Raw genomic sequence first — 24407 nt, 5'->3', positions numbered from 1 at the left:
TGAAAAAGTCAAAGGAATGGAGTCTCTTCCTTCCAGACTGCCAAGGAGTATTTCTGGAGGGATACTCACAGGGATAGCTCAAAATGTTAGCTGGAGTAGCAGGCCCATGGGAATCTCATGTGGTTCAATAAGGGCAAGTGCAAGCTGCTGCATCTGGGTAGGGGCACCCCTGGTATTGACACAGGCTGGGAATGAACAGATGGAGAGCAGCCCTGGGTAGAAGGATCTGGAGGTGCTGGTGGATGAGAGGCTGGAGATGAGCCAGCCATGGGCACTCCCAGCCCAGAGAGCCAAACATGTCCTGGGCTGCATCCAAAGCACTGTGGGCAGCAGGGCCAAGGAAGGGATTCTGCTGCTGTGCTCTGCTGAGATCCCACCTGGAACACTGCATCCAGCTCTGGGGTCTACAGCACAGGAAGGGCATGGACCTGTTGGAGCAAGACCAGAGGAGGTCCAGAAAGATGATTAGAGGGATGGACTACCTATACTAAAGGAAAGGCTGTAAGAATTTGGTTTGGTGAGAATTTCAGTCTGGAAAAGAGAAGGCTTTGGGGTGACTGAAGTGCAGCCTACCTGAAGGGTGTCTACAAGAAACATCGTAGAGAGGAACAAATTAGAAGAGAATGTTGTGACAGGACAAGGGGGAATGGCTTTAAATTGAGAGTAAGTTTAGATTAAATATTAGAAAGAAACTCTTTACAGTAAGAGTGGTGAGGCATTTGAACAGGTTGCCCAGGAAGGTTGTGGATGTACCATCCCTGGAAGTGTTCAGTGCTAGGCTGGATGGTGGAAGGTGTTCCTGCTTAGAGGAGGGGGTTGGAATCGATCTTTAAGGTCCTTTCCAACCCAAACCATCTGGTGAATCTCTGATTCTATGAAAAGGTTATAGTTTAATTTCTCCTGAAAAAGAGATGGATATTTACATTTGGGCCTCTATTTTTCAGACAGTGCTTAAAAAAAACCACTCAGTCAAATTTATGGTAAAATCTTTACCAGCAAAATACAAGCAGAAAAACCATGGCAAAGGAAAGTAAAGAGTTATATTAAATGGGGAACAAAACAAGCATTAAGCTTGTGTAAGAACAAAAGGAACATAGAAGTGTGCCCAATCTTCCTGCCATTCAAACACACACAACACCCCTATGAAATTAGGATAACTGAATTCAGGATAACTGAAGAGAAGCTAAAGACTCCCAGTTTGAAGTCAGAAGCTGAATACCTCCAAAACATTAAAGCTTAGTAAAACATGTCTCTTTAGGCATGAAGACCAGCAGTACCCCAGGGCACAGAAGATTTAACCCACACTATGCGATCAAAAATCTTGACCCAATAGGTACTCTACAAAGAAGTGCTCAAATCACCTTCAAACACTTAACCAATGTTTCTAACATTGCTTTAAGTGCTACTCCCACTCACCCACTGCCCATCAATATAAAATTAATTACAATGACAGAAGGAACACTTCTTCACACCAATCCATTGACCTAAAAAAACCAGGCTTGGTGGGCAATACTGCAGTTCTTCACCCTGACAGGCTGGACCTTGCCACTACTCAGTATCTATCTTATCAAATGCTCTCTGAACACATTTGTTAACCACCAGGCTGCCAAAAGCCCTTCAATAGGTATTTAACACTACAATGACTTTACAGGATGGGAGTATCACTTCTGTTAGTTGTCATGTTTCTGTCAAAATCAAAAGCAAAGAGAGCCCTTAAATTCCAAATCCATAGCTGACCTTTCTGCCCCAGAGAATTAATACTCTTCACTTTGATCAGTTGTATCTTCTGTACTTTTCCCTGTCAGTGATTTATCATCCAGTAAGACAATTTTGCTTAAGAGTGACACTTCCATTCGCAGTGACAGGCATTCTTCTCAACCACTCTCAAAGCAGCTCAAGCATCTTGCAGCCTTCTCAAGACTCTTACCCTCCCTCACCTAGCTACAGAGCTAGGCTTTTATTTAATTATTGCCTTCTTCAGCTTCTCCCTTTCCCTCTTCTCAAAACTGCACTTAACTTCCACACACCGTTATCTTCTTCAGTTATGTTACTAACACCTCTTTTGTTACTTCCATTCCTAGACCTTCCTGTGCACCACACCAGCTACCATCACACCTCTGCCTTTCTTCTTTCATACTCACTTTGATACTGTGTGACTTAGGTCACACAGACCTTAAGCTGACAACTTTATCATCTATTTAATTTCTCTCTTCTGTTTTTATATCTAAATCATCCAATTCTTGGTCACACCACTGCCTGTTTTCCTTTAGTTCCCATCAATAGGCATCACTGCATTTCTTACTTTATCCCGTTTCAGTTTCCAGTTCCTTTCCTAACAAAAACACTGACGCTTGTCTGCCATCACTTCACATCTTGAAGAAAGGCATTTCAGGACAAAAGCAGTTTGTAAGAGAACTTTTGTGAAGCAGCATCTGTCTCTCAGTATTCAAATACATGGCTTTAGGTTTTCTGTCCCTTGAATTCTTCTGTCTCATAGATAAAACAGGAGTGATGGGAGACCCTTAGAGACTTAAGCTCAAAAATACTACCTGGATACATGGCACTTACTTCAGTCGTTACTGAAGTTAACAGATGTTTCTATGAATGTTTAATAAAAAAAATTGTCACAGAAAGCCTGTTTGCTTCTCAAGGTTCACTATTAACTACATCAGTAATTATAATATGGAAAAGCTTTGCCAGGAATGAGAGCACCACAAAAGCAAAATGCTATTGTGAGAGTTTGCAACAGCTGTACAGCAGAGAGGACAGCTAGTATTTCAGAAAGCATTTTTGCTTTTGTTAACACAAGTAAAGTTTTTAAGATAATCAGGCAAAGATTTGCTTAAAACACAGTCTCTTAAGCCATTAAGATATATGTTTGAAACAATGAAGGGGAACAAGGATTCCAGCCTATACTGATGGGAAACCTGCTACATGCAGCTCCCCCCAAAAAAGGAAAGAAAAAATAAAAGTGCACAAAAGTTCTAGGTCTCACTGTGATAAAATCATTACAGGTCTAATAACTTCAATACAATTTTTCAGTTAATAACAAACATCTAGCACCTGAAGCTGCTCAGAACTATGCATCTGAAAGTGTCTGGAGATGACAGAATTAACTAATGGAAAAGTGTATTTGGAATTTTGGGGGTGGTAGGGGTAAGAAGGGTAGGGAGGATCAATTCAGAGCAAACAAAACCCAAAGCATCTGAAAATGCCTGTGTAAATTTTTCCAGGAAATTACCACAATGAAAGTTTCTCTAAAAGAAAATACAAAAATCTATTTTATTACTGAAGGGCTGTCTTGGGCTTATGAAACAAAACAAAAGTTTAATGTAGAGCAGCAGTAATGTAAAAAGCAAACACAATGAGAATAGAAATTAAGGATGCATAATGATGGTCAAATTTTAAATTTCCACTTCCAGTGATCTCAAGAATACAAATGATGCTATATAAACCACATTAATATTCCCTTGTCTTAAAACATTAGCACTTATCAGCTAATTGGTGACAAGAAATGACAGGGTGCTTACTCTATCCCAAATGCAAATTCCAACTAAATCTAGGAACTTGAGTTTGCACTTGCAGTAAGGTAATCATGTGGGCAAGAGCAGTTACAATTAAATCAGCTGACATTCACCTATTATCAGATCGTGTATCCCTCATATCTTAGAGAGACAAAGTAAATCTGATTATAGAAGGACTCAAAATGGTTTGAGTATAACAAACACTTAACACAGTTAGCAAATAAGTAGCAAGACTTAAGTGCAGATCTAAGACTCTTTCATACATACTCCCATGGACACTGCAGGAAGCAATACCCCCCTCCACAAAAAAAAAGTACTGCTTTAATTATGTGGGTAAGTAGAGATGCTGCTGAGAAATATTCTTCCTGTGAAAGGAACAGGAGAATATACTGTAAGGAAGAAAGCCAGTCAAGACAGGTAGCAGGTTAGAGAAAGTAACTTCTGGTATTGTCTGAAACAAATGGACAACTCTAGATCCAAGATGAGAGAAGAAATGTATTAAAGACAGAATGATTAACTTAGCATCATTCAACTTGAAAAGCAAACATACATTTCATCTAAACAGAAGTCCTATTACAGGACTGCTAAAATTAAAAGACCATAGACAATTTTTTTCCAGTTCATTTAGTACACTTACCAGCATTTGCTGTATAGACAATTTCATTGATGAGTCAGTTGTACTTCCTCTCTAAAGTGCTTTGAAGGGAGCTCAAGTACATCCTCTTCCTCAATCTTTGAAGTGTTTACCTGTACCACCAGCTTTGAAAGTAAAAGGCAACAGGCAGGCAATGCAGAGACAGGAATGAGGCTGAGTACAATAGTATATTACTCCAAAAATCTTTTAGTGTTGCTCTCCAAATCTTAAAGGGACACAGTCCTTTTATTTTTAACCTTTTTAAGTGAGACTTTAGATACTATTTAAAAGATACTTTTTAAAATTCACACTTTAGAATTCAGTCAGCAATATAACAGTTAACAAGAATATAAGAACAGATAATCTGAAATCATATACATTATATACACAAATACATAAATCCAATACATTTCTTTTCAGTGAATAAAATCATAGGTGTGTTATAACAGAAAACAATTAGAAAACTCCCAATATTAAATAAAACAGCATCAATAGTGGGAACTGAAAACTAATGGGAGCATATTGTAATAGGAATGTTATGAATGTGGAATTACAAAAATAATTACGTCTGTATAAACATGTCAGAGTAAAAAGAATTCCAACAGTTGTGGAAATGCTACAGGTGAAGACTACAACTGGCAAAAGTTTGTCCACAAAGTGGGGAGGAAGGGAAGAGGGAAACCACCAAAGAGAGAAAAATTGAGATTTATTTAATATTCACATTAAATATTTTATATTCCAAAAGTGATTAGAAAAGCTAAAGGACTCTGCAGTCTGTCACAATTATTCATAAAGTTATTTCCAAAATAAAAAAATAAATAAATTTTAGGGAAGAAATGCTTCACACAAGAATTAAAAATAGCTAGCAAGGAGTCAATATTGAGTACCTGCATTTATGTTTCTCCTCTTCATGTTAAAAGGACAAGCATGCTGTGGAAGCATGAGAATGAGGTTGTGTCTGAGCTGAAGACTGAAACTAAAGAAACTTCCACCACACTTGAATATTAGGAAGTGTTAGGAAGTGCTCTCCAAGCACTTGGTATTTGTTTTATGTCTCCTGACCTAGGAAAAGTAACTTGCTTCTTATATAGCTTGGAACTTTAAGAAAAAAAAAGAAGCTGACTTTTTTTTTTTATCAAATCTAACTGGCACACAGGCAAGCTGCATAATACTAGAGAATTTAAACATGAGTATTCGAGAGCAAAAGACTGAAAATTAATGCGGTTTAGATTCCATCTCTTCCCTATTGGGAAAACACTGAAAGGAAAAGATAGTGGTTGTTGCTTCTCCTACCATGTCCAACTACTGGTTTTTGGTTTTTTTTTTCCATTTTGGGATGTTTCAGGATCTTTTTTATTGTTTTGGGTTTCTTTTTAGTAACATATAATTTTTTAAATTTTCATTACTAACATCTAAAAACATACTGAAGATTTTTTTCCCTTGACCATGGAAGTATTATACAGTGATAAAAACTTATCCTGTACTTCCACATGCAATTATCAAGAAGCAATTTTAGCATAATATTTTTAATTTTAGCACAATATTGGAGTGGGAACATTTCATAGTTTCTGGGGAATACAGCACAGAAAGAAGGAGATGTTTTGCCTAGAAGAGAAAGGATTTTACTATCAGGAACAATGAAGTTCTCCCTAAAATATTAATCCTAGAGGTAAATAAAGTGAAATGTAAGAATATGAAGTTCCCTCAACTAGCTAAGAAAAAGTCAACACAAATGTTAGCAAGTGAAAAGGAAAGTGACTACAGTTAGAAAACTGTAAGAGCAAAATGAATGACAAAAGTAGGAGTCAGTTACCATCATGTTTGTTGACTTAATAAGAAGTTCCCATGTCAATCTACCTACAATGTAACAGGAATTACAATTCATATTTGCAGCATCAGAAGCTTCAGCAGTAAAACTACAGTGCCCTAGTACTATAATTTCAGTGAACACTCGCTCATGATTCAGCACCTGTTTTCCAAGCAAAAAAGATGGAAATATGGCAAGACAGATTCAGTATCCTCTACAGAGATGCCTCAAATGGACCAGAAACTGAAAATCTCTTATTATTGGCTAGAAAGTGAGTCAGGAACCATTTTTAACATTTATCACTCTTCCCCAGTTTTTAAATTCTTGTTCCATTACTATTTTCTTAATGCTCTTCCCTCTGTTTAACTGCCATTTCAAGTCCTATAGATTAAGAATCAAAAACTGAAATGTATTTGAATTTCTATGTGGTCAAGACCTGCAGTGGGGGCAGGTGAGTTGACTCAGACAATGGTCATCGCTACTTCCACAATGTTCACTGTGGAACGGTAAAAATTGTAAATATCTAGATATTCTCTTATGCCACAGACAGTGGAAGTCTCAATCATGTCATTATTTTTGGACATTAAAAACCCCAATCCACTGATGAAATGCTAAACAAGAGAGAGAAAGCTATATGGCCTGAGAGATACTTAATGTTTTCCACAGATCAAACATCTGCACACTTAACATTTCTTTTGCCAAGTCTTAAAGGGGCAGTGAAGGCAATGACCATTCACTGCACTTGGAAAGAAGATAATTCTACCATAATCTTCTGGAAAGAAGGTCAGCACCTTCACACACACACAAGAAGAGTGCCTGAAATCATTTGGAAGGCATGGCTCTTGCTCAGCTCACTTGTTCCTGCACAGTTCTTCGTATCAGCTGCAGCCCCACTACTGCAGAGCGAGATGAACAAGAGCATCCTTCGGTAGCTTCTGCAGATGCTTGGTCAGAAACTGCAGCCTGTAACTTGTCTCCCACCCTGTCCAAACAGGACCACACAAGGAAGAGACACAGAACTACTCTTGAGCACTCTGTGATCCCCTTGGATCCAGCAGAATTTTGTCAGATTCAAGAAGTCACACTGAGAAACATGAGAGCTATGCTTGGAGCTATGGTAATTTGGCATGTGCAGCATTAGTAATAAAGGACTAAATACACAGCACTAACTCTTAAAATTGCCTCTTCAGAAACTAACTGGAAGTGATGCTGGGTTTGATGGGGTGGTTTTATTCCAAAGAAAATTCCCTTTTAAGGGACTTACCTTTTCCAGTGCCAACGAATCCACAGGCTCAAGACTGATGGAAGCCAGGGACTGCAGAGCTGATAGACTTAATCCACCTGCTAAAAAGGATCATGCTGGAGCTGGTAAGAGCCACTGGCTGCACAGTCCAAATCTAATTCACTTAACACAGTGTGACATCTCTAGAGAACCTTACTGCCTAGCTCCTTGGCCAGGCAGAGTCACAGAAGCCCTCTGAAACCAACAGCCCAAGGTCACTGAGGTCCCTAAGTGGCACAAGACACACCAGACCAATTCATCACTCCCCAGACACACCCTCGTAAATAAACAGAAAAAGAATATCCCACATCAAGCTACACTGGAGAATTAAAACATTTGCATCCCAGTTAGCGATTACATCTACCGTGAAATGAAAAAAGAACTGCAAGGATGAAATTAAATTTCTTCACGCAGAAGTCAGCAGAAAATTCATTCGAACCACGGCCACAATCTGGACATTCAAACAAGCACTGTCAGTCTCCTCTGCATCTTGTTTCAGGAAGGCTAAAAGGATCATCATTATCATCTCAGGAATTTCTAAATGAAGCTCACTGCACTCATACAGCCTCAGTACAACCCTATACACCAGGACAAAACTGTTTTAAAGCCAAGCCTCTTTTTGAGCGTCACCCAATCTCACCGGCAGATATCGCACAGTGTTTCACATATTTCAAAACAAGGTCTAACATAACCCAAGGCTGATGAGTTACACAAGATATTTTCTGTCACGGATTTCCAGTTCTCTCTCTAAACAAAAAACATCAAGACCCCATGCAAGACCTCTACCACAAAGGCGAATGCATCTTCAGTATTAGTCATTGTCTCATCAACAGGACAGAAATACATCATTATCTCTAATAGTGCTGTTCTTAAGGCACACTCCACAGCTATCTTTGCACTTGTAGTATTTTCAGTGTCTCCACATGCCTGCTGTATTTCCTTTCAGTAACCCCCTTCCCCAACACTGAACTCTTCAGCATCTCAGGTCTGCCAAAGCTGCTTAAGGAGTTTATTTTCTCTCTACCTCTGCAATAGTTTCATCAGGAAACCATTTCCAGAGAACAAAATTGGGATGTTACAACCTGACATCACTGCTCATCTGCTCAGTACAAACTTGCTTTCATCATCAGTTTAGTATGCTAGGTTTATACTGTCTCAAATGACAGTAGCAAGATTCATCAGGCATTACACAGATCTTGTGTGTTGGAGCTCTCAAGTTGCAATGATCCAAGCGTCAGCTGTTTTCAACACGTCACAGGAAAACACAGAGTCAACAAATTTCCTTTCTGAAAGGAAGATAGCTTTCTACATACAGCTTTTAAAATTCAACTTAAAAGTAGGAAAAACAAAACATAATGTAATTTATAACAACCAAACTCAAACTTTGAGGAAATACCATCTTTATGATGTAGGAAAACATCATATTTGAGCATAACTTTGAATTGAAGGCATATTATGCATAAATACCCCTGGCTGTTACACTACAAACAAAGCCTGTTGAATGATCTCTATGGCATTGGTTTGTAGGTAGAAATTATATAGAGCTGATGACATGAACAGGATACAAAAGAGAAACTATATGCATAATTCTGAACACCAAGATGCTTCAGGCATTTCTGTCAGCATAGTGCATTTTTTTAAAAATATATCTAAATTAAAAACTGATGAGTTTTTGGTATTTGGGGTTGTTATTTCAATTTACCTTTCTTTGATAAAAAGACTGAGAGCCAATGTAGCACCTTCCTGAAAAACTAATTTTTTTTTTGACTTTTTCTTTCCTTCACAGAACGTCCTTCAAGACTTCTGTACACATTTCAAGAAGACACTTCAAACAAACACTGGAAGTTTTAAAAGGAACTGTAATGACAAACAAGCTTCAGAAATGTGCGCCAGCTTTTCATAAAAGGCCATGCTGCCTGCACCAGACAGCCCAAAATATCCTCCTTTAAAAAATGAAAAAAAACCCTACCCAAACCCACTTTGCCTGGATTAGAACGAGAGTTACATCTAGCACCACCAAGAGCACAAGTTCACAAACATCCCTATCACATCCCCGAAGTGGTACTGCAGAGCTGGACACTGGCTGCAACAGCACTTGCATTTCTTATTCAGCTGTTCAGAGCAGCTTCACAGAGGAGGAATGAGGTATTCATGAGGTGTGGGCATGCCCGGGAAGATCATCAGAAGCAAGGAATGATTTGATGTAGGGGAGCTAGAGAAAAGACAGAAGTAAGCACAGCAGATGTACTAAAAAGGTAAAGAAGACTGTGCACAGCTGACTGGGGCACTGAAAGAAAACGGAGGTGGGAAAAAGCCATTTGCATGCAACCTTCTATTTGAACTTACTGGGAAATAAAAGACTTGTACATCTCCTCCAAGACAGTACATTCAAAAGGTGTTTCTCATTCATGTGATTATTCCAGAAGAGCAAAATAAAGTTATAAACTTTATACATGGAGTATACTTTCATATTTCTTCACAGGTGGTCAGAAACCTCTGATAAAATTGCCCTCATGCAGCACAGCATCAGGTGTATACAAAATGCTGAGTAGGTATCTCATTGTGTTAATTCTAATTAACAGATTAATTAGAGATTAAAGGTTGATTCTAATACCTTTTGAAAACCCTAATCAAGTTGCTTCGAAATCTGACACTTCAGTTTTAATACCCCCAAACTGAAATATCTACACGATGTTCCTGAAATCCAGCATCAAAAGAAACAGACCCAAACTGCTTTTAGATTCATCAACCAGTATTTATCAGATTCATTACTAAGCATGCACTCACAGATGTCTTCATTAAAAGAGATGGCATACTTATGAGTAGATCATGAGGACACGGATGCTCCTGTCTTAGTAGCACTGTACCCCCTAATGCAAGACGAGGGCTGTGTTCCAGTTAATACAACAGGTAAACATACATAATTGCAGAATTTATCCTGTCCCCAACACCCATGACTACATAGCCCTCTACTAGTATATAGATGCAGGCAATGACCCTATTCTTGGACTGTTTTCAGTCACCATCCCAGCTGCTCTGTAAGTCGAGACAGCAACAAAATGAAGCTAAAATGATCTCCCACAATGAATGGATGACAAGCACACTGCAATCAAAGACTGGCACTAAGAGAAGAGGAACCTTATTGAAAAGAACCATAAATGGGTATTCTTCAAGACACATTTGTTTCCCAGCTGATAACTACTCACCTACAAGGGTCTCACCAATAGAAATGAGTCACTCTAAAACACTGAGCTTCCAACACAAAAAAAAATAAAAATCACACCTTCAACCACAGATTGAACCATTCACCATCTCCATGTTCCTGCCACTGTACTCTTTACAAAGCATTCCTCTTAAATGTCACTGTCATCTCCTCATTGCTCACCTATTAACAACAGAATCAAGAAAAAGGGAAAGCGTTGTGTTGACATCTAAGTGCAACTAAATGCAAGCAACTGCTTTGAGTAGCAGGCTTCTCAGAAGGGGTAGCAGTCTAAGGATAAGAGAGCGTTGCAAGTCCTCCATGTTTCCCACAACAGCAGCCAACATGAGCCCAATTAGGATAGCACGTAAACATCCCCACTGATGTCTATTCTCATTACACGATAGCTGAAAAGTATTTTCAATACAGACAGATGAAAAATCAAGACACAGAAAGAAATCCACAAAATAGATGCAGGGGTTCTGCCACCTAGTGGCATCTAGAGCCTCAAATTACTGTATCTACCATATTATTATTACTTTTTTTTTTTTTACTGGAAGCATTTGACAGCCGAGAACAGGATAAAGAACATGTAGTTTCACTAGCACTGAAATTACTAAGCTTGGTTCCCTGCGGCTTCAGAACTGCATTCTGTAGCACTCAAAATGATGAGAGTTTCTATTGAAGCTTTTCTAGCTGTTCAAATTGTAATAGTATACTTCTCTTCATCAGTCCTCCAGCTCTCACAGATTCTCTGCTGCCTCATACTGAAGTGGATTTCCTGTTGTATAGTCTCATAGTCACCTGCCCATATTCAGTACTTGCAGAATTGTAATATCTTTGAATAATTGTTGAAATACCCATTCATTGAAAATGTTCAAATCTAATATATCTTGAAAGTAATCATAAGCAGAAAACAGGGGAAAACAGAGACTGGGAAACAAAAGCAGCAGAATGATAAAAGCCTCACTTCTTCACAAGATTGTCTGGATCGCAATTTGTCAATAATGAATCTTTGTTGGCCCCAATAGCTCAAGGGATTCCCCTCCCCAGGTCACAGCATGGACACACAGCATGCCACCTCAAGGCTACAGGAGAAGGGACATAGAGGAGCATAGAGGAATAAACTCCTTAAGGCAAGAAGCAGCTGAAATCCCCCTTTTTATCAGGCCATAAACTCAAAAGCCCCCTTTTCCACTTGGGATTCAAAGCCAGAAGCATTTTAATGCCTAAACTAGGTCAGTCTCTGTTTACACAAAACACAGATGAGAAACGAAGTATCAATTCATTCAATTTAGTCAGGATGGGCCAAAACTACCAGACTACAAGACACAGAGCAGCTTGCTGGCTTTTTATTTATTTTTGAGAGAAGAAACCTTATCAAAGGCATATTCAGAGAACACACCACCCACAGATACAGCCAGGTAACAAACCATTCTTTTAATTCAAGACAGATATGCTCCTTCTGTGGGAAAACTGACAGAAACTTAAAGTGATGTCATATTCTTATTAGGCTGTACCTCATAGTTACTTTAGGTTTCAGCTCCCACTTGCCAAACTTTTGCAACCCTGGAACACCATGAGGACTTCTGATCTGTATCTACTCCACATACCTCAGTAAAAACCAGTTAGGTTGAGGTATTTTAGCTTCAGTCCAGAAGAACAAACAAACCAACCCCAAAGAACAACAAAAACCCTCACTAAGCAAAAGAAAAACAAGCCACCATGCTACAAAACAAAAAGGACAAAAAAAAGAGCACCAAAACATAAGCAAAATCATAAACATTATACAGTTGTCTTATCCTTTTGACAAGTCTCCTTTTCCTTCTCAAGTTTTTCCTCCAACTCCATAGCAATCCTTGCATTCCCCAGAAAGTTCCTAATCTATATGTAGCCTATGACAATTTTGCCCTCAAGAGGTGGGGAAGAAGAAGAGGAAGGAGAAAAACAAAAAATGGGAATATCTGCCACAAGGTGTTCAAAGGTGAGCCAATCCTGAAGACCTAGCAATGATTCACAGATTTCCACTGGGCTTTTATGAGAAAATAAGATTTTGGTAAATTTTATTTCTTGCTCCATATTCCACAGATTTGAATTTCACTTATGTAAAATATCAAGCAAGTAAGAACTACCATGGTGATGGAAAGAGGTGTGTGAGTGACTTGATGCGAAACCATATTTGATCACGCAGTGCTAAGTTTTGTGGACTGAAGCTGTAAAGACAGACTAGATTTATGCTGGAAAACAGAGCACTCTTTCCCTTGCCAATGAGCTAGTAGTTTTTATAGCAATAGTCCCTAGGATTGAGAAGAAAAACAGAGATTACTGGAATAAATGCACAGGCAAATGCTTCACAAATGCAGGGCTGAGTAAACTCAATGTCAGACACAGACGCTTCTGTCTGCAGCCTCCTGAACTAAACCAATGGTGCCTTACAGAACGTGAGGGGCTTTCTTACAAAGAGCACTCATGCTCTGGTCTGCATGTAGGACAACTACTCACATTATTGGAATGTTAGGGTGTCATTCAAAAGAAGTTAGGGATGTGTTATCATGAAGTTACAGCTTTATCTCAGTTTTCAAGTTTCACTTAAACTCACTTCACATTAGTACTGAACAGATCTGTTGAAACTCTTCTGCAGTCTAAGGAACCTGCAAAACACAGCAGTAAAGCACAGTCCCCTATACAGGACAATCCACATAAGGGATTGTTAACCAGGTAAGACAGAATCCTTATTTAACCTCATTCCAATAAACAGCTTGCTCAGATAATGGCAAAGGAGAGAGTAAATCGTTTTTAGGCAGTACCAATGCGTACCGTCCCTTTATATGATGCTAGCTCCTACAGATCTGGTTTAGGAATCTCAGTAATAACTCTCAGAGTTTTGAAAAAGATTAAGCAAGCACACACCTAGAAAACAAACATCTTGCTAAAGTTAGAATAACTTTATGCAGTAATGAAAAATTCTAAAACAGCACACTTTACATGTTGGAAATAGCAACATTTTCCTCTTCTCATTTTCTACCATGCCTCAGACTCATTCATTAGGTGTTATGTATACATGTTTTGTAAGAGATTCAGACCTATCAGTGAACTGGTCAGATGACATGTTACTTTGTAAGGGCTCTACTACCCAGGTACATACAGCCCTTGAGCCAGGATCCAAGTCCCATCCACCCCCAGTTACCTGTATGCTCCCCAAATATCCACTGTCCTAGAATACACAGTTTCTTGCTTAACACACCTAAGATCACACAACAAAAGCATTAGCATGCTGATCCATTAAGCATTTTAACTCTCCAACACTAGGAGGAGATGTCAAGGAAAAAAACAAGGGTATTTCCCTTTTCATTCTCCCCTCCTTCCCCCCTCCACACACACACTGCTTTTTGAACTTGCTTGCCTCATTCGGAGTTTCCAGTTTCTAGTAAAGCTGGGGTGAGGAGTCCAGCCTTACTCTGCTCTTCTTACTCAGGATGTGGCAGCTGCCAGCATCTTGTTCAGGGACAGATCCAGTCAAAGGAGACTGACAGCATTTAACTCCCAATAGCTCTTCAGCTCTAGCAGATGAGTTCCAGGCTCAAGGTGTTTGTCCTTCTACCTGGTATGCCTACTTTGCAGGACATTCAAAGCCCCAGCAGAAGGTATCCAGTTATTGCAAGCTGGAAGCTAAGAGCAGTGGCATGCACTAGGTGCTCAGAATGATGTCACAGACTGAAGTACACACTGTAACTCTCAACTGATATGGCAGTATGAAGTGCAAGACTTCTGAAAAGCAACGGCATCGAGACTGCTATTTTAGTTTTCTGTCATATGTGATCTACCCAGGTAAAGAATACTCACACTGCCCACAAACTATAACAGCACAGTAATTAGGAAATTTTGTTTAACAGACTTTACATCTTGTTTTCTATCCTTCATTGTAGTATGGTATATCAGTCACAAGTTTATTAAACCAATTTGGATGTTTGAAATGGTTTTCTTAAGAAGCATCCAGATTAGCTTTTTAAAAATATATTACTTTTACTCAAGTTGCAAAACTTTGATACTAGTATTCTATCCTGACTTCTAAATATGAATTTAGAATAAATTTGAACTTGTGTTCAAAACTCCCATAAAGCAATAAATAAAAATTACAGAAAGACCCAAAGCGGAAAGATTAAATGTGTTGCTTTTGGCATTACTCTGCTCCTTATTGACATCTACGAGAAGCCTGACATGACAACTGCAAAGAGACCTCAGACGTACCCATGCGAGTGTGCCAAAAGGGCTGGAAGCCCCAGCTCACATGATGAGAATGTCAAGCATTTCCTCTGCTGCTGTGTGTGACTGCACCTCCTAACCAGGGGTCAAAAGCAGATTTGAGTTTCCAGTTTGGGGCTTGGGAGTCTTTTTATACTTGTTTTAAATCATAAGAGTGTCTTCTTTGTCTTTCTAAAGTTATATGCTAGAGCCAAAAATGTTCAACGTGCAACATTATTAGTGCAGTCATTTATAGAAGCTGCAATTTTGGAATATATATCTGACAAGTCATTTTAATTCTAGCACCTTAAATGATGTGGATTGGTTTGTCACTATGACAACAATTTTTACATGTGTAAAACATACAGAAGTACCATTTCTTCTGTTCCTTACTGAAGCCAAGAGTTATTGAAAGCTTTACCTCTTCTGGACAGAAAAGCAGAACTTACACAACATCTGATTCTACAGAAACTATGTAAATTACTTGTTGAATGAAGAAGAAAGTTTTCATGAACTCAAACAGCTATAATTTAAAAAATACTTTGAACACAGAACACTTGAGGGAATCAAGAACAGGAAAGAGAACATAGGCAGGAATTTAGGAATGGGTAGAGCTCTTTCTTATCATCATTAAGGCTAAGTCAGCCTTTGAATGGCTTTCTGAAAACAAAATCCAACCAATCTCAAAGTCAGGCTTTGCATTTAAAACCAAGTTTCTCTAAAAGCCAACTGGTTCAAAGGATCTTGCTTCGATTCAAGTCTCCACACATAAATACACCTTGGACACAAACTCTTTGCTCGTAATGCTTCATGCTATTACAAAGAAAAATTAGTCTGATGATGTGGAAGTGGAATAGTGTTTGTTTTATTTAGAAAACAACACCACTACAACTTCAAGGCCTGAATTTGGAGACTGGCTAAAAATTTGGACAAAGTGCTAAAATAGTTCATACCATGCTATACAACTGCTCAGAATCACAAAATATTGGTATATCATTCATTTAAAGAGATAACAGTGAAGTTACTGGAGGTGATCCAACAAAAAAAAAAAAAAAAAAAAAAAAAGGTTGATTTTACAATAAACTGTTTCTTATTATTTATGGAGACAAATCCACTGTACTAAAATTGTCATATTGACCACTATGTCATTGGTACCACTATCATTGCATACATGCATTCAACACTCAGTTATCTCTGTCTGCATCAATGCCACATAAATACAAACAAGACTTGCCCTTTCAAAACAAGACCTGTGACCCAGCCACAGGAATATAACTTCCTGCTACTACAACATTAACCTAATGTTTACACACCATTCAATATGAGATCTTTGCTCAGGTCTCTTCTGTCACATGTAGCTATCTTTTGATCCTTAAAATCAACATGGCATCTGGAAGTGTTCTGCTCAAAGTCACCTGCTCCATTTTCACTCTCTTCCTCAACTTGAACAGAAGCAAGGTCAAGCATTCATTTAAATCCATAGCTTCCATCTACAGTTAAAGAGGACATACTTCAAGCACAGCCTACTTGCCAACATGGAAAAGAGCTTTTGGGAGGCACAGAATTTATCAAGTGCCAGATCTGACCAGCTGTAAGATACCAGCCCTGTTTTTTCCTAGTCTCACAGAAGCTCCAGGTACAATCAGTTATCTTGTATTCAGTTTCAGGTGAATGCAGGTAAGCTTTTGAAACAGAAAAAGGCAAGAAGAATGCTCCTTTGTCTCTAGGAACAACCCTGCTTTGACCATCACATCTGACTGCTGGCTTTGTAGGAGGCATTTGTCACACAGTCCTACCCCAGGGCCTACAGTAAAGGTTACACTTCTGTCCATAGCAATCTCAAAAACTGCTAAGTTTGAAGGAAACTTAAGTGTCACAAATTGAAGATCCAGTACGCTCTCCATATGCAATACATGCCCAAAGATATGGATGTAGAAAAGCAGGCATGGCATCTGTACAGCAGCTCACATGAGCAAGTGCAGCACAGCAAGGAACAGGCTCGCTTACTACACTGCAAAAACACCATACATTTACATAAAATGGCAAGGAAAAATAGAAAAGATACAGCACTACTTCCAATTGTAAACAACGTTCAAGATGGTAACACTTTAGGGTTTTTTAACCAGCTGCTCAGTTTTGTGTTCTATATTCAATCCTCCCTCCTAACAGTTTCTGCAATGCAGCTTTTTCCCTGTTAATACAAACTGCATTATTCATAATCTAATTAAGCCTAAAATTAGATATCCAGCCACATCAATAAAGAAATATGAAAGTCAGTTTTCCCTTTTGATATCTTTCTGAAACTTCTACAAGGTTTTCCTCTGGTTAGCTTGAAATCTCATGGCACAGATTTTGTCTGTGTGATAACTTGCCTTAAAAAAAAAAGCCATGCTAAAATGGCCAATATATTGGCCAAAAAGATCAAACTCCCTTGATCAGGGAACAATTCTCTGAGGAAGCAGAATCAGGAAAAAGTGACAAGTCCTGCAAATGTAACACTGCATTGTCATGCTGTGAAAGCAACTGCACTGCCTGATGCTTGATGCATCAAGTTAATGATCGAGTTCTCTTCCTTTTTTGTTTTGGAAAATTGCTTTGTATATTGAAGTTCATATTTGTATTCTTAATCTGTATTATTTCCCTATCAAATGTGGTTTTTCCCTTCCGTCTCTATGCATTCAGAAAAAAAAGGCCAAAAGTTACACTGCTGTTTTTCTCTGTGTTTATGTGAAATTTTGCCTTCAAATGCACTTACTTGGCTCTCACAAGCATGTTCAAGGGTGAAATCTGGATCTTTGCCACAACTGCATTCCTTATTGCAAATACATGCCAACCTTCAAAGTTCAGTTATTTGAGCAAAAACATACGTTAATTGTTGTGCAAGGGGAGTGGAAAGTATATCAGATTAAGCACATCTGAAAGTATTTCACTCCACTCTTTGCTTGATAAATCAGCATAAAGCTGGATCTATTCTCTTCTAGTTTTTCAATACAGACATTAAGACCACACAAGTAAAGTTTTACACAAAATCAAACTTAACAACAACCAAACAAGCATTCAGAATAAAATTACCTTCTCATATTTGTTATTCCAGGACTGGTCTAACAGGTATTGCAACATTTGTCAGCATGAAGTTATTCAGTTACATGTAAAAAATAATGGAATGCAAGGAGTGTGTTGCAATGCGCCAGCTTAGTAGATACCAGCAACTTAAAAGCCTTTTCCTTTCACCTATGAAGGACAGCAGTGAACAGCTTGGAAAGGGGCAAGCCAGGTAACCAAGAAGCAACTCTTAAAACAACAGCTTCAATAATTTAGTATCAGCAGCACATTTTACACGTGAACAGAGATACAAGTGAAAGAAGTTCATTTACCTAAAGCATTAATCACATCTTTCATCAAAAAAGGCACAAATGTTATCCTTCACATTTGTTCTGAATAAAGACTGAGTTTAACTGGAAAATGTTTATGGTTTGGACAGAGTAGAACTGATGAAGTTGACTGGTTTCTCCTCTTAGAGCTGAAGTGTACACTGAAGCTGTGAGACAAAACCACCAGCATTGCTATGACTGATGACACCTTCTCTCTGGAAAACATGTTTGTCTGTGTCACATCACAATCTGGTATTATCAAAGTGAACTCTTTGAAAGAATCTGCAGACCAAGGTTTTTATTAAATCAGTTGGAGAGAACCCAGCCTGTCGTACAGCCCACCTAGTGCAAGACTGGATGCACTGACCCCCAACTTTCCCTTCACTTCCCAGAGGGAAAAGGAGACAGCTATTCTAGCAGGGAACTTTTATTAAGAAGTGTACTACCATCTGAAGACCTGACAATGCCTGTGAAGTGGCAGCTCATAAGAGCACAGATCCAGGCCTGCTCCAGTTGAGGAGGAGGAACAGGCTCAAAAACATCCTTAGGTTCCTGTTCTTTAAAGCTCTGTAGAGCTATCTGAACTGGTGCCAGTCAGGTACTGGGGGAGAGAAAACAGAAGACACCAGAATTGGAACACAGTCACTGAAACTAGATTTTCAGGTAACTGAACACGCACTACATTACAAATTTTCCATGCTACTTCCTATCAATGCCCTACAAATGCATCTTGATGAAAAAAAATTACTTCCTTTTTAAATTCCTCATCCCCCCAAACCTCAGCATCTCACATCAAGTCTGAAGAACTGGCCCTTTTGTGCTGGCTGCAGCTAATTCTTTGCAAATTGTGACTGTGAGAATGCATGGATGCATTTTAAGACTTCTCTCTGTTAACTGTGGCTCAGCAGACAGAAGGCATCTTGTCACTTTCCGCCCCAGCCGTATTTTTCAGAGTCCACTCCAGCAGTCCAAGTTCAACCAAGCAGTCATCATTAGCAGGCTCCTGAATAGAAACAAGCTTTCCAAGCTCAAGAACACAGGATTTCCTGAGCCATATCAGAACAGGCACTCATCAAGACAATAACCAAAAGCATTTTAAACAATAATAACAAAAATGAAACCAAACCCAAACACCCCAACACAGGAATCTATTATCATTATTATTATTATTACAAGGTATGCAATAGCTTTTCCAGACAGTTTATTTCTAGGCCCAAATGTGTGCATTTCCTCATAGTAGGATGGTTCATGACCTCTATACAAACCTTCTCTACGAAAAGTCACTGATGGTCCACATAGAGAAACAGGCACGTCAAGCCTTGTGATGGAGTTGGGAGGCCTCTAAACATAAATGTGCTTTATGCTATATACTTTATTGAAGTCACAGCTCTTTAAACATTTCCAGCATATCTATGTGAAAATCAGACAGAATTTGGAATGTATTTAATCCTACTCTTTTCCAGGAAAACAAGGGCAAGGGATGGAGACAACTGCCTTGAGTTCCTGCATCACTGAGATTGCACTTTAGCCTCACCATACTTTCCTCCCAATAGACATCAGCATCCCTAAAGAGGTTACACACAATTGAGTAGAGATTAATTTCTTCTCATTACATGCTTTCCCAGTACAGGGTAGAACAAGTCTCAGGGAGACAAAATAAAGAACATGGCTTCAGGGCCTGCCAAAGAATGACATCGAAACGTGCCATTAGAGCCCAGGTGACCTGATGTTGGGAAGGAGGGATTTAAATGAACTAGGATACAAACAGAATTAAATAGGAAGGCAAAGAACAGGACAGGGAGGTAAAGCTGGAATGAAATATGAGGAGCCTAGGCAGGCAGGCAGAACCCAAACCAATAGGAAAAGAAAGATCCTACATGAAGCTAACATGAGAAAACTTTGGGTTAGCAGAGTAAGAAAGCTAGAATTGACACCAAGCCCAGAAGGGAAGACCACACACAGCCTGAAAAGCTTAAGTGTAAGATAAACTAGATAAAGAAGGAAGATGACTGGAAAGGCTCTTGAACGGGAAGGTGCTAGCAGAAAAAGGCACAAGAAAATGAACTACATGAAAAAGCCTCAATCCCTTAGCACATTCCCATATGGAAACGGGATTCCAGATTTCAGCTGTTTGTTACTTGTCAGGTTGTATCTATGCAACAGATTCCTTATCTGCAGGCTTTCAGCAAGCTGTGCAGTTTTCTTCAGAAACTGATTATGGTATATCCATCATTCAGGTATTCAACTTACGTTTTTTTAATCATACTGTGTATTTAATTATCCATGTAAAGTGTGGTGAGGAAAGAGAAGTCAGACTACCCTCCCTCAGTTCCACTTTCCATGGCAACAGATTCTATTAGCGTATTTAAAGGTTTAAATTACTAGTTTCAAATCTTCCTGCTATTATCTTTAACAGACAAGCCAAAAGAGTGAAGCATACATCAGTACTTTGGATTTCAGGAAAATCTTCATTTGACATACTTAACAGATCTTATGAATCATTCCTTTTAACATGACACTACACTTTAAGATTTAGCTTGCCTTAAATAAACTGAAAGATTTCTCTATTTTATGCTCATAGAGCCCTCTGGTTTGTGTACTACCTAAGCCATATTTCAGGTGGACTTTCCAAGTGGTTGAATTCAATTTTCAGACTATTAAAATCAGAAAACCTGAAATATTCAAGCAGCAAATACTGGCTCAGAAACACCAAAGTGTCTATTCCATTTTACCTAAGAGACTTGGCTTGCTTAGCAAACAGGGACGTGGCAAGCACCAGTGGAAAAAAGTTATTCTTCTTTTCCGTTTGCTTAGGTACAAGATGAAGCATTACTTTGGTTTTAATTACCAAAACAAGAACTAATGCATTTAAAAAAACAACCTCCATTAGCAGTTAGCATTCAATTACCAATCCAAGTCAGAGAAAGAAGCATTTACAGTGCAAAACCCAGTAGGCAAATTTCACAGACTATATCTGTAAAATGCAGAAATCAAAATTACATTATGACTTCTGCCTGTCTATTAGGAAATACAAAGGGATTTACCTTCCAACATCCCTCAGTAGTACAGCTTGATAGTCTGAGAATGCAAATGCAAATTCACATTCTTATGAGTAAAAGCTGGACTGTTACAACATTCAAGTTTTAACTGCCAGACTTCTGTTATTTAAAGGTACTGTTGTTGCTTCAACACTTGCATCAGCCATCCTTTCCAACTGTGAAAAACTAAAAAGTCAACAGGCCCTAAACACTTCTACTGGTGCCCCACAGTCTGAAGCTTTGGAAGAACACCCTCCCCACTCCACAAAAAAAAAAAAAAAACAAGGGGGGAAAAAAAAAAGAAAATTACACCTCTGAAAAAACAACTGCACCACAGCTCTTACACCAGACAGTTTACATGTAGAATATTGTTACCTCATGGCTAATTATAAAATGCTGGGTTTTTTAAATTACAATTTAGCTGAAAAAAAAGAGATAGCTGAAAGCAAGTGACTCAGAATCAGCCTGCTTCAGCTGCGCCATTCCAAAGCTAAGTCCATTTCTTCCAAGGCTGCAAAGTACAAAAAGACAACCCACAGCAGATTTTCACAGTGAGTTAAGCACACAAATTCCCATGCCAGTGGGGTCCTGCTGAAATACTACAGACTCAGTCACATACTCACAAGTCAAAAGAGAAGTGGTAAGACTGAAGAACCCATAAACGCTATTGCCCACTACAACATCAACAACAGACTAAAGGTTCTGCCTCTGCTCTTCCCAGAGTTGCAAAAGGAAAAAACCTCACAAAAATCCCAGACCAAGCACTTGTACACCTTTAGTGAGTGACACTGTGACCAACAATCATGAGTATGTTTCTTCAGTTTTCCACAACTCCCGAGTTAGACTGTAACACAAAACCAATTTTCTTAACACAAAAGAAGTACAAGAGATGACATCACATCACACTTCCTTAAGTCAAAGATTCCCCTAACTTGAAATATGGTCATAGCCTTACAAATACATTAACTTTTCCAACACGACTTTAAACATTGGTTTAAAGTAGTCTAGTTAAGCAGGTCTACACCACTAATCAACTTCTGTGTGGTCCTGAACACTTTGGAGAATAAACAGTAATTGCAGCATCACAGAAATGGTCCAAAATCACTCCTTTAATTGCTGTTCAGAACAATCCAGAAATACACCATGTAAATTTAATTCCAGCTGTATATATTTGAGCCAACTCATTTCCAGCTTAACCATAAGCAACAAAAAGAAAAAAAAAAAAGCAAACCAAATATGGATGTACACATAAGCATAAACATATGGGGCCTAATACAAACCTAATCAAAGGAACTGTAAAATACAAGCAGTAATGTAACATTATGTAAACTTAAAGAAAATAGCAATTCATACATTCATATAATAAAAGACATAAGTATAATCAGTAACTACTCCTTTTTCTATGCCTTTACTCTTAAAGTCCACTGTGTTTATTCATGATTCAGTCACATGAACACATCTAAAGGGTATTCCAGTGAAGATAAGCAAAGGTAGCTACCACAAACTACAAACAGAACCATTTAATCTTAAAATCTGCAAACATCACAGCACATAAAACATGTTTTTTTCTATCTTAAACTTAAGCATTTGGAATTCCAAGCTTATGAGGTACTATCTTCCTCTAAAATATACACCTGTTCTCTGACATGTAGAAGACCAGAGAGGTATCTGAAACTGCACAAGTCATCCTCAAACAAATACACTATACTCTAGTACAGAAAAAAACCTAGTTTTTCATCAACTGCACAGAAAAAATTACTAACTCTGAATTACTGAAGACAAGTGCTTACCTTCAATCCTTTTTAAGGCCGACAGACAAGTATCCCGGCTTGGAAACTCAAACGGATTATTACAGGTCCGAATGGTGTCACATTCGCATTTCCCGTTGATTATGTTACAACCTGTTATAAGGTTTTCATTGCATGGTTCAAATCCAAGAAGCTGATCATCATCCCAGTTTTCATCTAAAATAAACAAACAGACTCGCTCACTATTGGATTTCAGCTGCAGTATGTAAATTTCAGCCACTTCGGAGCTGGGTGCGATTCACTTTGAGTTCAACACAGTGCTAAACAGAAGATAACAGATTAAAAAAATAATGGATTAATCTAAACAGTGGGATTTGCCAAAGGCCATGTCTTGCAGCTGTTCTACTGCCCATTTTGCTAAAGCAACTGGCATTGTTTACTTCCAGCTGTATGAAAACTATGTCATCTCAGGAAAAAGCATAGCTGTAGTACAAATGAGTGCTTTCTAACAGAAATAACTTTTGCAGATCGCTGAAGTTATATTTATAATGGAAGTGAGAACATTGTACAGAATCTGCAGCTGTTACAGAAGTCAAAACTGAGTCAGAAAGACAGCATTTTAAAAGATGATTAAAAAATGCATCACATAGAATTCACTCCACGGAAGTAACTTTTTATTACAGAAGATGCCAGGCCTGTGATTCCATTATATGACAAAAAATCAGTTTTCCAGCAGTCCTGAATTATCATACATATTTCTCGGAGAATTGATCAAGCACATTGCACTCCTTGCTGTCAAGGGTCATGTGATAGTGGGGCCAAGATGAGTCTCTCTGCTTAAATAACTCTGTTCCTTTTAAATCAGTCCTGTCAGATGTGTGTAACTGGTATTCCCAGTCTACAACTGCCCATCTTCCTTTTAGGAGGCCGCATGCAACAAGGTTAATTTTTTTTTTTTTCTCCAGAAAGAAATACAAACCAAAGCCAATCCAGAATTCCAAAAGATTACCAGTCCTACAATAGGTCAGTTTCCTTAGGTCAAGTGCACATCCCACCAACTAAGAAGATTAACCAAGACAGAAAAATAGAAGAGCCTGAATTTGAAGAGACCTTCAAGACCATCCAGTTCCAATCCCCTTGCTACGGACTGGGACACCTTCCACTAGACCATGTTGCTCAAAGCCCCATCCAAACTAGCCTTGAACACTACCAGGGCATCCACAACTTCTCTGGGAAACCTGTTCCAGTGCCTCACCACCCTTACAGTAAAGAATTTCTTCCTAAAACCAAATCTAAGCTTATTCTCTTTCAGTTTTAAACCATTCCCCCTTGTCCTATCACATGCTTTTTTTAAGCAAGATTGAAGAAACTAAAAAAGGCATTACATATTCTTTGCTAAAGAATGCCAGATGTTTTATAGAGAGACAAGCTTGGAAAATTAAGTGCTACAAAATAGTTGCAGAGAGTCCACTAACTTCAAGTAATGATAAAAGGAAAAAATAGATATTTTTAATATTTTTATCCTTACTTTCAACAGCAGCACTCACACTGCACATTCT

At 38.6% G+C, this 24407-nt stretch overlaps 1 protein-coding gene across 3 annotated transcripts in view; it reads right to left on the bottom strand.

The window, feature by feature from the left end:
• Positions 1-24407, bottom strand: part of CRIM1 (cysteine rich transmembrane BMP regulator 1) — a 174822-nt gene that overhangs the window by 137269 nt on the left and 13146 nt on the right. The window contains exon 2 of one of the 3 annotated variants that reach the window (XM_005526890.3): positions 22891-23064. The exons of 1 other annotated variant lie outside the window; for it this stretch is intronic. In XM_005526890.3, coding sequence (XP_005526947.1) covers positions 22891-23064 — 174 coding nt within the window. Of the gene's footprint in view, positions 1-22890; positions 23065-24407 lie in introns of those variants that run through there. One more of the 3 variants, XM_014255981.2, reaches the window with a different exon arrangement.

Source organism: Pseudopodoces humilis, chromosome 3 (genome assembly GCF_049639895.1).
Source record: "Pseudopodoces humilis isolate 2021_Gansu_Grassland_sample_001 chromosome 3, ASM4963989v1, whole genome shotgun sequence".
Classification (NCBI taxonomy): domain Eukaryota; kingdom Metazoa; phylum Chordata; class Aves; order Passeriformes; family Paridae; genus Pseudopodoces; species Pseudopodoces humilis.
The sequence above is the reverse complement of the archived record's forward strand: the minus strand, read 5'-3'. Positions and strand labels throughout refer to the sequence as shown.